The sequence below is a fragment of the Pangasianodon hypophthalmus genome, chromosome 4, assembly GCF_027358585.1.
Source record: "Pangasianodon hypophthalmus isolate fPanHyp1 chromosome 4, fPanHyp1.pri, whole genome shotgun sequence".
Classification (NCBI taxonomy): Eukaryota; Metazoa; Chordata; class Actinopteri; order Siluriformes; family Pangasiidae; genus Pangasianodon; species Pangasianodon hypophthalmus.
The window spans coordinates 31,847,047-31,862,028 of record NC_069713.1 but is presented as its reverse complement, the minus strand read 5'-3'; the positions used below and the strand labels follow the sequence as shown (position 1 = coordinate 31,862,028).

General features: G+C 41.5%; 1 protein-coding gene across 2 annotated transcripts in view; it reads right to left on the bottom strand.

The window, feature by feature from the left end:
- Nucleotides 1-6,330, bottom strand: part of epha4a (eph receptor A4a) — a 37,304-nt gene extending 30,974 nt beyond the window's left edge. Inside the window, exons 1-3 of one of the 2 annotated variants that reach the window (XM_026936553.3) lie at nt 6,119-6,330; nt 4,823-4,890; nt 3,036-3,699 (exon numbers count right to left, since the gene is read on the bottom strand). In XM_026936553.3, coding sequence (XP_026792354.3) covers nt 3,036-3,699; nt 4,823-4,890; nt 6,119-6,209 — 823 coding nt within the window. In that variant the 5' untranslated portion in view covers nt 6,210-6,330. The remainder of the gene's footprint in view (nt 1-3,035; nt 3,700-4,822; nt 4,891-6,118) is intronic. The other variant, XM_026936554.3, reaches the window with a different exon arrangement.
- Nucleotides 6,331-14,982: the final 8,652 nt, after the last annotated feature.

The following is a 14,982-nucleotide window of genomic DNA, read 5'->3' as shown; positions in this document are numbered from 1 at the left end:
GCTATCTCATTTAAATTTAAATGTCACAATGATTCCAGACTGCCTGCTGCATTGAAAAAAAAAAAAAAGAAAGCAGTTGAACGCCTCCTCTTCTGCCTCTCTCTATAGAAAGCGAAGGGAACGCTATTGTGCGGAACAGACGCAAGTTTGCTGCCTTTGCATTTCACCTACAAAAATATGCAAATGGTGTATCTGTTTGATATCAAAGAGCACCCCCTTTTCCTTCCCTCTTTCTCTTTCTCTTTCTCTCATTTCTACCCAAGACAGCTGACGGCCCATTCACTGTCCTGCGCAGAAGCCCTGGATGCACAACTGAAGGGGATCGTGACAGGAATCAACATATGCACTTGCCATCAAAAGCGCAGGAAAAAAGGACGGAAGTAATGAATATTCATAATGGGAAGCATTTTCGGTGGATGAAGGCTATTGTTTGCTGGAAAAAAAAACAATAACAACAAGACCCAGCTGAGGCCGATGATGAACCCCACACACCTGCTCATAATTATGACAGGATTGAGATAAACACGATAGCTTTGTGTAATTAGATGGACATGCAGCGCACACACACACATACACACTGCTCAGCTTTTTCTTGTTTATTAAGTACACTTGTTTGGTCAAGGTGTGATTAAAACCTCAGTTCCGCCACCGTTGGTCGACACAGTTCACACTTCCTTATACAATGTTTTAAATTTTGCCCTGCTTTTTCAGTCTGTCTCAAAAAAAGTAGTTTTGAAACAATCTCAATGTCCATTTTCCATAAGAAAAAAAAAATCAGCCTCAGCTTTCCAATATCAAGCACACAAAGGGCAGTTTTCTCATTACACCAAAGCCTAAAACTCCATTTTGTCCAAAATGTCAAGTGTATACCGCCTCAGACAATTTCAGTGCTTTTTTTTTTTTGGAATGTTCTTCCCTACCTAAGTCTGCAGACGGATAAAAATGTGTCATGGTTCTTATCATATTGCTAGCTGGAATATATTTGCTGTAAGAGTTCGAGAACTCGCACCAATGGGTTGAAAGAACTGATTTCCACTTTCTTTATTTCACGCCTTCTGGCAGATGAGTGATGCAAAAGCATGAAAAACTCTCACAAACAAAAGATGGATGCATATCCCATGTCCTTCTTCTGCTTCCATTCATACTTAAGGTCTTCGTGGCTCCTGTCCTCCCTCTCTATCGTCCCAGCTCAGACGTAGCTGTCAAAACTTTGATGTCTTAATCAATCTCGCCCGTGACCCCGGTCTCTGCGTGGGTGTGAAGGGAAAAACCGGGATGACCCCCCCGACCCCATCTAGTGTTCCTCTCTTCTCGCTCCCAGCCACCCCCCTAATATCCCGAGCATCCCCAACAATCAGGCAAAGGGTGCAACTCACGCCTTCTGCACTATGAGCCTCATATGCCTTATTCTCAATAGATGCCCCATTGAGATCATCCTCTCCCCCTTGTAACACCCCTCACATTGAAAGTGAACCCATAAGTCCCTTCCTTATCCATATGGGCTTATTAAGGAGACACTGACACTCATCCTCGCCCTGGGAGAGTGGGCCACCTTTTGAACTTTCCTCAATGAGGATGCGGTCAATTGTTGGCTTGCGGAGGACAACATCTGATGGGTTAATCCACCATGGACGCCATGGACCATGCTAAAGAACTAATGAAAATAGCATGCATACCTTTCCTTTGGAACCTACTGAATTATAGATGTTCTCCTCTTCTATGTGATGCTTTTGAAGTTTTGAGTTTGGTGAGACTTACCACCAAATATGATAACTAAAAGGGACAAAACTCAAACTGCAACATGATTTTGGATTTTCCACCAAGTCTCCATGTGGCCTTTGGCTTTGACTGAATTATGGCAGCTTTTCATTTTAAATCATAACAGCTGAACAAAGAGAAGAGAGTGTGCGAGAGAGGAAGAGCGAGAAAGAACCCAAAGGAGCAGGAGAGTAGAATGCCGCCTAGCACCGCCAACAAAAGAGTCAACAAGAAAAACTGCCCATTTTCTTAAAAGTGAACCCGTTCAAGCAACCACCCGGACACATTCACCGAGAGACCGCCTGCAGAGACAGTACAACCCCCCCGGCCCAAAGCAGCCCTAAATTACGTTGTGTATTTGTCATGTAATTAGCCTGCTGAGATTGCCTTCATAAATAACCAACAGTGGACTGGCCAGCATGCCATTTATCAACTGTGCACAAGCTCTGACCCTCTCCTGGACCAGATGTCTTTTACAAGCGAGTAAAAAAAAAAAAAAAAAAAAGGCAGAGGGGCATTCTCAACTGTCCACCTATCTCGAGGTTTGCTGTTCATTTGCACTGACCTCAGCTTCACCCAGATGCTGGGAAGCCCTTCTGAACCCTTTAGCCAAGCCACAGACAGTGAGAAGTGAGAGAGGGGAAAGCAGAACAAGGAAAGAGAAACAACTACTCATCCTTTCTTTCTCTACCCACAAGCCTTTTCTTGTTCCCTTAAACAGGAATCTCTCACCGTCACAGACAGCAAGAGGAAGACAGCAAGACGGTGTAAGAGAAATCAAACCTACAATCTAATATAAAGTGCATTTCTCAGGCATACGCCGAGCGGCTGGTGCCTGAACAAAAACGATTAGCGCCAACGCTTCTTGCTAAGACATTCTGATATGGAACAGAAAGATCCAGCAGTGGCCTCCTAATCCACTGAGCTCTGCTATGTGTCCAGCTGTCTGTAGTGGAGCAAACTTCTAACATTGTCCAGCTGAGAAAACACAACACAGTCACGTTCTAAGCGTGACATCTTGCTTTTTAGTTCTTGTCTGGAAACGGAAAACCTAGTGTGTGCTGTATAATAATATTTGGAATGCTACCAAATGCTATCTCCAATGACTGGCCTATGGAGCTCCTGAAAAAGAAACCTGTGTAGCTATTCCAGGAGAGGTACACATGGCTCAGGAACCTCAGAAGAACCCACAAGTCAGAAAGAATAGGTGAACGTTCACGAGACAAACGATGATGGACTATATCAAAGGACGCAAATAGAGCTAACAGAGACCCTACCTTGGCATGCTCCTGCTCGCTCCTCGAATCCTGGGTTACACAGACAGCTTCCGATTGGCACCAGCCATTCTCCATCAGCACCGCAATACATCTTGGGTACTTCACGCTCCTCTGAGTTGTCCACGCAAGAGCCACGGACCTCCACCAGCGACGATGTATCCGCACCCGTGGTCGTGTCCGGAAACTGAGCAAGGTTGCGTACTGTAAGAGGGCACTTCTTGTAAAAAATCCGCACAGACACCAAGGCGATGCACGCCCCCACATCCTGGAAGGCCAAGTAGAAGCCTTTGCGTGTCAAGACGCCCACATCCCGCACCTCGGTGTTGAGCTTCATGATGCGGTCTCCAATGTCCACCTGCGTAAAGCTCTCATCAGCGGCGATTGTGTCAATCTTGATGAACTGGTTCTCGCGGATGTAACGCTCTTTGTCATTGTTGGATTCGTAGTAGTAGAGGTTGAACGTCTCCTTGCATGTGCCCATAACGCCCGGCAAGCTGTTGCAGTCACGCAGAGTGAACTTGATCTCAACGTAAATGCGCTGGGCCGCTCCACGTGCGATCCAGTCTGTCCGAAGCCAGTTGTTCTGGTTAGGTTCCATCACATTGCACACTTGGTACGTCCGGATGGGCGTGTTCTTCTCATCCATGATGCTTACTTCTTCCCACTGACAGAAAGACAGCCAGAAAGACATATTTAGTTATGGATACCCTTGTCTCAGCAGGTGCACCACATCCCACGCCGCACACTCAGATTGCACTGCATCGATCACTTGCTGATGAGAATTTAATCACGCATCTGCCATCCCATCACCTCCCATCAGAATAAAAGCATTTTCAAAGTAAACTTTCAAAGTAGGATTTTCTCAAACAGTGAAATCTGGCAGGTTCTGTTGTTTGGAAACATTATGGCCTCTCTGGGCTTTTTTGGAGAAGCAGATTGTTTCAAAAGATTTGGCCTCAACTGCACTTGAAATCTGGAAGCACTCAAGGCTATGTCAAATTGTCAAGTATCCATTAGAGCTTTACACAGCTGAAGCCAAATTTGTATTAGCAAAGACGTGAGCCTTTATCTGAACATCAATATTTAATCCTCTGGTTTTTTTTTTAAATCAAATTACATTTTTAAGTTTAGAGATCATTTGACACTCCAGTCTATATTTCAGTATGCGCTTGAAAAAAGTGTGATTTTTTTTTTTTTTTTTTTTTAGATTTATCACAGCTAATAATACAAAATGTAAGAAAATGTTCAAGTATGTTTCTGGGAGAAGTTAAGACTAAAAAGTGCCGAATGAACAGAGAAGTCCCTAAAGGCCTGTCATGATTTATGACGCTTTTTTTCCTTCGGAGGTCCAACTGTCGCAGCAATAAAGCCATTCTTGATGTAGTATAGCTACTTGAAGCCACAGAAAGAACTTTTTTTTCCTCGTAGACAAAGCTGGAATTTTACTTATAAGCCTTCATCTGGGCAACATTGTTTTGAAAAGAGCAAGCTGGTTGTTTTTGGCTTTACATGCAGTATACATCTGCTATCCGTCCAAATAATCCTTTACAATAAGCAGCAACTTATTAACTGTTTAAGTACTTTTACGTCTTGTTCCACTGAGGCCCTGTGCTGTAATAACTTAATACCTGATTCACAAATTCCTCATAAGGCACTACATAATATAAACCATCATCCCATGCTCAATGTAATGGACTTTGATTGAGTCTTCTTGAGTTAGAAACAGTTAAGTTGACACCAGTTGTTTTTTTTTTTTTTTGGTTTGGTTTTGTTTTTTAATGACTTACCCCTCCTTCTGTTGGACTGGAAACCCATTTCAGCTCACCCTGCACTGTTCTCGAGTCCAGTAAAGTCACTGCAAAAAGAAACGAGAAATACGACAACCATGATGGGAAAGTGTTTATTTCTTCCTTTTTTTACGATTTGGAATAATAAGAAGAAAAATTTGTCTTTTTTTGCTGTGGATTTCCTCCAAGTGCTCACATCCAACCTTGATTTTATCTTAAAATGACTGAACGTCACTGTTAACACATTTTCTGCTTACTTGCAAGTCTAGTGTTGTGTATAATACATGGGCCTGACTATAGACAGTTCTCTACTAACTACAGAAGGATCACAAATTCTCTGGTTTTGTTTTGCTGCCCTGCATGAAATGTTCTCCTGTTATACTGACCCCTCTTTCTCTCAACCATTTGCTGTGCTGTAATGTACGTTTGAAGTCCAAGAGCTGATTTGAAACATTCATGAGGTTAAAACATTCAAACAAAACGCTGAGATTTGTTCGTTTTGTTTTTTTTTTTTTTTTTTTAGATTTCTATTCTTAGAGATATCACATTTCAGCCTGTATTTCAGATCAGACTGAATAAAAGATTCCATAAAATGCTTAATAAGGCAAAAAATATATATAGATAAGATGGGATTACAAGAATTCTAGTGTGCAACTTAACCAAAAAATAAATAAATGAATAAATAAATAAGGATTTTGGAAATCTCAAAACTCTGGATATCACTGTGACTGTATTTATTTATTTATTTGTCTGACATATTAGAGTGCTGGTTTGAACATCATCTGTTTTTTTATTTGTGCAAAATTCAACACTAATTAGGCGACATTAACAAGAAAATGATTTCTTTTTTTGTTTGTTTTTGTTTTTTTACAAAGTATCAAAGCAGCTTTGCAAATGTATAAATAAATAAATAAATAAATAAATAAATTGTTTTATACAGGTCTGCATATATATTTTGCATTCCTCTAATAACACACACAGTCAGCTCGAGCTCATTTAGCACAATCCTGGTCCGATGCGTAAAAGCTGAAAGGACTTTGGAGCTGCGATATAAAAATCTGCGCGCAGGATTAATAAAGTTAATAAATAAATAAGTCTGGTGTGATTAGTAAACTTGTGTAGTCTCGCTGCGCCTTAAGAGCGCACGAGTAGCTTAATATTGCACAGCAATCATTAAAAAAAACAATCCCGACTCTGCGTTAAATCTCCATTGCGCACAGCACGAGCCTAATAATAATAATAATAATAATAATAATAATAATAATGATAATAAAGGTTCATTCCCGTGCTGCTTACCTTCATTTGGAGGATAAACCCGCGCGCTCGAGGCTGTGTGTGATATCCATAATAAGAGAGCCCAAGCGGCTGAGAACGCGGTCGTTGCCATTTGCGCCGTTTCTCGAGCGCCGCCGAAGTCGCGCAAGCAGCGAGTGAAGAGCCGAAAGCGCCGCGCGCGCGCTCCTCGACAACACGAAGGGGCGTGGCCTACGGGGCTGTCCGTCACCCTGAGGCAGCCAATCACCTCGCGCCAAAGTCTCACCGCGTCCTGGAATACCTAAACAGTGTACCAGAGGGGGGGGAAAAAAAGAAGGAGAGAAGGGAAGAAAGAAAAAAAAGAGAAATAGCAGCAAAACTGGTGTGTTTTAATGCAAACAATGTAAAGTGAGTGAGGAAATGTAAGCAGTGCTTTATTCATATGGACATGTGTGTGTGTGTGTGTGTGTGTGTGTGTGTGTCACTCTGAGACGGAGACTCCAGCAAAAAAATAAGAATAATGATAAAATTTAAAGAAAAATGCACACACACACACACACACACACACACACACACACTGCAGTTCGGCAGGTTAGATGATGGAAAGAGCCTCAGAGCAGATTGCAGTGTTTTTTACCCTGCGCGCGTGAGAAGTCCAAGCGCGCCGTCTAGTGCTCGCGCAGAGAACATGTCCAATGCGCCCGAGTCGGACATGTGCACAAGCTCCAGTGCGCACGTGTTTCCTGCGCGCGGTGCGTTTGTCCTGCGTTGGGGATTTCAGCTGCTGCGTATGTGTGACTGTCGGTCACGCGCCTCCGGGACGCCCACGCGACGCGCGCGCCTTGTTTCGTCAATAGCTCGCGCATCCGTGCGTCCTGGCCCGCGATGGAGCGGTGACCGGATGCTGTCCACCTCAAAGGCACGTGAAGGCGTCTTACAGACAGCTAGTACTGACTATTAATTAATTAATTAATTAATTATCAACCAATCAATTAATTAATTAATTAGTAAATATCAGGATGGTTCCAAAAACATCATACCCCAAAGTGTTTTATTCCTCTTCCACCACAGCTTTTATATTCTCCAATGATTACATTTAAATAATAATAATAATAATAATAATAATAATAATAATAATGTTTAACATGCTCTAGTTTTTTTTATCCATTTCTAGTTACATTTAACGTTGCGGAAGACAAGATGTCTGCAAGACAAGTTAATTCCTGGGAACGCTTACACGTATCAGTGTAATAATCTCTCTCTCTCTCTCTCTGTCTCTCTGTCTCTCTCTCTCTCTGTCTCTCTCTCTCTCTCTCTCTCTCTCTCTCTCTCTGTCTCTCTCTTTCTCTCTGTCTGTCTCTCTTTCTCTCTCTCTGTCTCTCTCTTTCTCTCTGTACAGGTCTTGTGTTTTGGTTTTTAGCAAAAAGGTTTTAAATGGGAAAGTTGATACTCCCTGGCGTGATGTTTTTAAACTGGATCAAAACACAAGACCTGAGTGGAGATCCTTGTATAAACCACCGTTGACCAAGAGAACAGGTGATTTGCAATGGAGAATTCTTCATGGTGCTGTCGCGGTCAATGCTTTTATCTCAGTTCTAAACCCTGAGGTTACTTCTACATGTCCTTTCTGTTCTGACAGAGAAACCATCTTTCATGCTTTTATGAATTGTTGTAGATTGCAACCTCTATTTCTAGTTGTAGGTAATGTTTTCAGGAGTTGTAATGAGACCTTTTCTCTGGAGACTTTTATTTTGGGGTACAAATATGTGAGGAAGAAAAGATTTGTCTGTCAACTACTGAATTTTGTCTTAGGCCAAGCAAAACTGGCCATTTATACAAGTAGGAAAAAGAAAATAGAACAAAACTTAAATCAGAACATAGTAGCCTTGTTTTTTAACTTGGTGAAGTCAAGAGTTTTGATTGATTTTCTTTATTATAAATCTATTGATGATTTTGTCACTTTTGAATGTATTTGGTGTTGTAATGAGGCTCTGTTTTTGAGGGTGAACTGATTTTTATGCATACTTTGTGATTTTTTTTTTTTTTTTTTTTTTTTTTTTCCTCCCCCCTCCCCCCCACCTAAACTTACTGTGTTGTAGGAGTGTATTGTGAATAGGAGAGGTTTTTTTTGTAATAAAAGTCTTGTTAAAATTCAAATTCTCTCTGTCTCTCTCTTTCTCTCTGTCTCTCTCTCTCTCTCTCTCTGTCTCTCTCTCTCTCTGTCTCTCTCTTTCTCTCTGTCTGTCTCTCTTTCTCTCTCTCTGTCTCTCTCTTTCTCTCTGTCTCTCTCTCTCTCTCTGTCTCTCTGTCTCTCTTTCTCTCTCTCTCTCTGTCTCTCTCTCTCTGGACGTTATGAAAACCGAGAAACCGGAAAGTCTAAACTCCTCCGTCCTTCCGGAAAACTTCCTGACACTGGAGACTCCTTCTATACGAGTTAAACAGACGTCTCGTCGCAGAAAAGCGTCACACACTTTGTCAGCACGTTCATACGTAAATTTATTTATACGCATATCCAGAAAAAATTGAGAGCGATCACCGTCTCTGTGCTCCACTGGCCGAACTGTGGAGCTTCTTCTCCGCTGGATTACAGCAACTTCACTGTAACAAGGAAAGGAACAAGAAGCTGCAGCTGTCCGACTCTACAGTGAGACAGTGAGACGATGGACACGTCTACTCATTCCGCATACCCAACTACTACACTGCATATTGCACAACAAATTTTACATAGGGTCACTGCCCCTTCTTACACACACACACACACACACACACACACACACACACACACACATACTGCCACTTTACTTATGACTACTGTACATTTTTATACACACACTACCACAGCTGCTCATCACACACGTCTGTACAGGTTTAAACCTGCCAACCTGCAATATTTCATACAGTTCATCTGTACAGAGTCTGTAAATAACTTTAGAGCTGTTTATATCTATATTTTTATTCCCTCTTCTTTATTTGTGGTGTATTGTGAGTTTATTGTGCATCTTAGTCGTCCCTGCTGCTCTTGTTTTGTGGCTGTGAGTTTAAAAAAAGGAGGCTGAAACAGTATTTCTAAAATAATAATAATCGTAATAAAAATAAATCAATCTTCCCATATCCAAAATTTTAACATTCAGGTCTAAAATATGTAATAAAAATAAAAGATTTTGGAAAATATCATTTCTGAACATGCAAAATTTACATGAGATAAACAAACTAACTAACTAATTAATTAATTAAAACTATTTTAATCATCTAAGATGTTCAGTGGAATCTGACACTAAAACATTTTTTACTTTCAGATTTTTTTTTATTTTATGTGGAAAGTTAGTAAAGGTGAATTACATCTTATATTTTCCTAAAATATATTAAAAATAATCTTAAATTGACTCCTTATGAGTGTGGACACTATGAACGAAAGGGTTAAATAACAACATGTTTTTTAACCTGGTTATTATTAGCCTTAGATTACGTAGAGCGTTCGCTGTACAAGTCGTTACTATAGAAACGTAGTTACTATAGAAACGATAACGTATTAGGACGAGCGAATTGATATAAACCTGAATACTCTGCTGCTATATTGCTGTTTTATATATTTAAAAAGCACCATCTGACCAATCAGATGTGAGAGTTGAGAGTCGCTGTAGGGGCAAAGCAAGTATTTCTGAATAAAAATCGTATTCAGTATGCAAAAAAAAAAAAAGAAAAGAAAAGAAAAAGGCTAGACTGCTGCGTAAACAGATTGTTAGGTCATCAGAATGACAAGTGACAGACTGACATCCTTACGCTTTACTGGTGTTTCTGGGAAAGATGAAGATGGAAAAAACGTGTCAAGATACGTACATGTCATACGTACCTGTTACAATTAAACAAAATTTTTGTGAAAAGACGTTTTATTGAAAAATCCAAGAATTAGCTGAGTTCGCCGAACTAGAAGGTTTTGAGATAGCGAAATATTATAGATATGAGCAAAGCCTTGTACAAGCAAGGTGCAGTGTCCCTTTAAGCTAACTGCTGTACGATTTAACATAAGTCTTACGTAAACACCAGCTTGCGGTTCTCTCAGACTTTTAGCATGCTACGTTTTTGTGTGAACGCAGCGGGTACTTCCTGGCAGCCTATTGGCCAGAACAGCGGATGAATTGTTGTCAGTTTGGGGCCCGTTGGGATCTTTTTCGTATAATGGCATTAGCCTGAGGAGCAGGTGACGTTTGGACTTCGGTCTCCAAGGGCCACATTCGTGACGCTTTGTGGCGCCACCGTTGCTCCGCCGAAACCATTTCAGCGGGCATAATGAAGCCGGGAGGAGCATCTGGCGTTCAGAGATGGGCGTCCGACATCGATTGTCACTCAAAGCGTCGAAGAGAATGGCGTTTTATTTTCCCGATCTGCACGAGACGCTGCGCAACCATAAAGGCCCAATTAGCCCTGAGGAGGCAGTGGTTTGGCTTCACCAATCACGTTGGGTCCGTATTGATCGCCAGCACCAGTGGGCGGGGGGCACCGCTTTCACCTCGCACCCGTTGTCTTCGGTCATTTGTGTCACTGTTCTTTTTGATTGATTACGCTCGGATCATTTTCCATTCTCCTCCTGGATTCTCAGGTCACCTGATTGAATTCCCCAATGCAGCGCCCCCACACCCGGTTTTGTTCTCCGAACCCCAGATGGCATCTGCCCACACATCTGTATTGTCCGGACAGAGCGCCCAAACAACCCCCGAGGGATGTTCCGGCATCCTGGCAAATCTGACTAAAAAACCCCGCCCATTTCTCTTTACCAGCTCATTTCAGACTTTTATGTACATTATATACAGTCTAACAACTCGCGCAAAGCGAATGCTCCTCGACTGTGTGATGGAAGCTCTCGAAAAACGGAGTGGAGGAGTGCAGGAGAGGGGGATGAATGCAGGCAGGGCGCATTGAAAGAATCCGCTCAGCAGTCTGGAGTTGTGTAGGTGGATCGGATGAAGGAACAAAGAACATGATGGAGAGGTTTACACATTGAGCGACTGCTCGGAGGGGGGCTAAAAACCTCTCCTAAAAAAACCCCGACAAGCTCAGAAAGCAGCTAGGTCTTATCTACAGGACGGATTGCGATAGGACTGCTTTTTTATATATACTTCTTGACAAGTATGCCAAAGAAATGTTCTAGATCAGGGGTCATCAAGTGGCTGTCCGTGGTCCAGATGCGAAGTATTTCATTGGACCCAACCCAGTATATGAAAAAATGCTATAACAGAGCCAGTGTACGAAACAACCTAAAAATAAACCATCATGGCTTCTGGCGCAGAACCAATGGTGAAGCTACAATTATTTAGCTGTAAGAAAGGAGAGAGTGTCCTTTCCTTGCTAATGACTAAAGACACGAGCAAGGAAAGGACACTATCTCCTTTCTGATTAGCGAAGTAGTGATATGGCTTTTTGAAAACAGAATAGACTGAAAAGTATGCGCTTATTCTCCATGGCGCTAGTCAAAAGTGGTAACATGACGCGCAAGGAAACAAAACATACAACTGTCTTATTCCTAGCCTCAAACTAATCACTAATGGACAAGCATTAAAAGGTAATTGCTGTCGCCATCCAATCATCTCAGTTGTTCTCAGACGTTTCAAATCAAGGAATTTTATGTAACTGGACCCTGACAGTTTATGCTAACGTTTGCCCAAGTGTTGTCATTGTGAAGACCTTTACATCTAGATCTAGAGCTTGGCTTTCTCTCAGGAGCATATCAACAGATTCAGGACTCAGCTAATCAAGCGCTAGCTTATTTTATCCGTGATCATGTTCAGCTCCCTGGGAAAAAGAGGAATCAATCCACAGCGAAGGCACTCCTAATCACCATCAACAAAGAGTCTCTGATGGGCTTTCCTTCGTTCCGATGTAATTAACAAAAGAGGGCTAATATGGATATTCATTAGAAAGGTTATGCTAGGCTGCAGTGTTATTTTCCTTACTTTTCATCATACTAATTTCTCCTCAGACAGCTCAGAACTGTCATATTTTGGAATTTGAATCTATTTCACTACAAAATGTGAATGTTGCTAATAACACATGAGGATTTAGCATGAGCGAAATTTGCAGACTGGCCCAGTCAGGCTTCTTGCAAAAAAAAAAAAAAGAAATCCCGCACTGGTGTCGACTCAGACCAGACCAGCACCTCAAGGGGTTTGCAACTCACCTATCTTCTCCTCGCTAATTCCTCCACTCTTTAAAGTCTATGTAGTGTGTAAATAACAGCCCGGCGCTAGCTAGGGCGTCTCGGTTAAAGCTGGCCTCAGATGTTTGACGCTGTAGTGGATTTTTAATGGTCTAGGCCGTCCCACAATGCTGCGAAAAAAACAAGTGGAGTCATTAGCATGGGGAAGACATCGCGAGGCTGTCTCACAGCACCTCAGCAGCTGTCACAACTCCACTCTACTTAACACTGTGAGCGAAGCAGGGGAGGAAGAAAAAAATGGCAGAAAGCGATGATCTCAGCCGAAAAGAGTCACCACGAAACATGTTATGAAACATCATTTCAGCACCTTGCCATGACCGCTAGCACCGTAGACCTCTTACATTTTTAGCTTGTATTTTTAAAAGCAGTATATTTCTCAGCAGACATTTTTCCTGGAATTATTATTTAATATAATACCACGATTCTTACACCACATTCTCAAATCCGATTGGCCACAAGGTGTTAATTAATTAATTTTCTATAATGAATGTAATTCAAATGTTTACAGTATATTAATAATCTCATCCTAATACATTATCGTTTCTATAGTGACAGTGAAATCACTCGGACGCTCTACATAACCTAAGACTAATAATTAAAAAGCGATTAAAAATATAGTGATGTTTTCTGTAAGAAAATGTTTATTTAACATTTATGGAAGGAGTCTCCAGTGTCAGCGCTTTGTAACAGTCGGAGAAGGACAGAGCACGCTCCAGTAAGTGAAATAACTTCTCACAAATGGATAAAAAGGCATGACAAGCCATTAATTGATACATTTTTGGGGCCTTCTTTGATCAAATTTGTCGCTTCCCCTCACTGAATATTTTCCCTGTTGTGTTTTATTCCTTGCTTATTCTCAAGAAGAAGAAGAAGAAGAAGAAGAAGAAGAAGAAGACAGCCTTTATTGTCATTCCACATACATCTGTAGGTCTCCGAGTTGCGAGTTCTGGCGGAGACGTGAGGTTTGACGTGTAAACAGAAGCTGTAAACAGCGGCAGGTGCTGGCAATAAGGCAGGAAAGACAGGAGGCCATTTTGTTTTTTCATTTGCTCAAACACTCTTTTGCCAATTGAGGACACACACACACACACACATGTGCAAAGCAAATAATGCCATATGCAGCACTAAGGACAGACGTATGCCCTTACGCACATGCACGTAGAAACTACAACGATGGTAGCGCTTGAGCAAAAACAGCCAGGTAGCTGACACAGGAGCTTCAAAACACTAACATGACATCTTGATTGGATTTCAGAGCATCAGACCTCTACTTATATGTAAATATCAGGAATTCCATACACGTCGTCTTGCTTCCATCTGTTCCTCTTGGCATATTGATTTCTGAGGCGCTGCTTGGGATGTTGAAACCATGCGGCTTTCCAAAGTGCAGCCGTAAAATTGCAATTCACAGGACCTTTCGTTTTCTGCTCTGTCAGCTCGGATCGTTTTAATAGCACAGCCTCGACATCTCAAAAAATGATATCACGTGTGATTACAGATAGGGGAAAAAAAGAGAGTCGATCCTTATAGTAAGAAAATGTGGATTGAGTGGCTTTGGATCCTGAAGATGCTGAATAAGCAATTCACAAGACAGCTGGCTCCTTTAATTAAGAAGTACAGAAGCTGCAGCAGTGGTTCCAGATGCTAGACGATTGATAAGCCGCTTAGAAACGCGTGCTCTCGGAGACTTTAATTACCGGAGGTGTAAATTGAGCTGTGTTTGAAGTAATAACAGGAAGATGACATCAATATTACAGCAAAACAGGAGTCAGCTCACACACATTAAGCTGTCCTTGCTGGAATGAGCACGCCAATTAGCGATAATTGTGTTGCCGTCTTTCAGACAAATTGTTTCAGCTTGATATTCTTTGGATGGCAAAACAAGGCGATGTTCGAGTGAATTCTCGCTTCTGATTGGTCGGAAGGTGTAGTATTGCCAATCATGTTGTCATTTACGCCGCACACACATGAATTACAGATGCTATACGTAATCAAACACTCATAATAAAACGTTTTGTTATTTAACGAAGAAAACGAATAATGTTTATTTATCATTTCGGAGTCTACAATGTCAGAGCTGTTTTCCACCATGGGAAAGTCTTCAGGACAGATGATGACCTGAGAAAGAGAAAGAAGAAAAAGCTGAAGGATGAGTAGGTTTTATAAGTTTCTTGGAGGGCTTTTCTATACTGTAGGGAATGTTTCTCCTGGGCATGTGAGAATGTGTGATAGTGTGGCGCTAACAGACTCACTGGTGGTCTTGATCTTGTCTGACTTGTCATCTTGTGACCTCTCTGGCTCCAGTTCTTTTGCTGTCAGGGCCCCACAATGCCCAGTGCTTCTCCTTTGGCATTTTGACGGTGTCAAAATTCAAGAAACTCGTCGGGGTCTGATAAGAACCGTCTCCAAAAATACCACTCAGCAGCCTCGAGAGCCCAACACGTCTGGAGAAAAGCCATCCACCAAACCTGTCAAAGCTAACAGGGCTGAACTTTATATATATATATATATATATATATATATATATATATATACACACACACACACACACACACACACACATACACACACTACTGTGCAAAAGTCTTAGGCACCCTAATTTTTTAAATACAAATTTTGCCTATTTTATGACTTTTTTGTTTTGTAAAATTTTGTCGTATTTTCTTTTGTAATATTGTATGACTTCTGCATTATT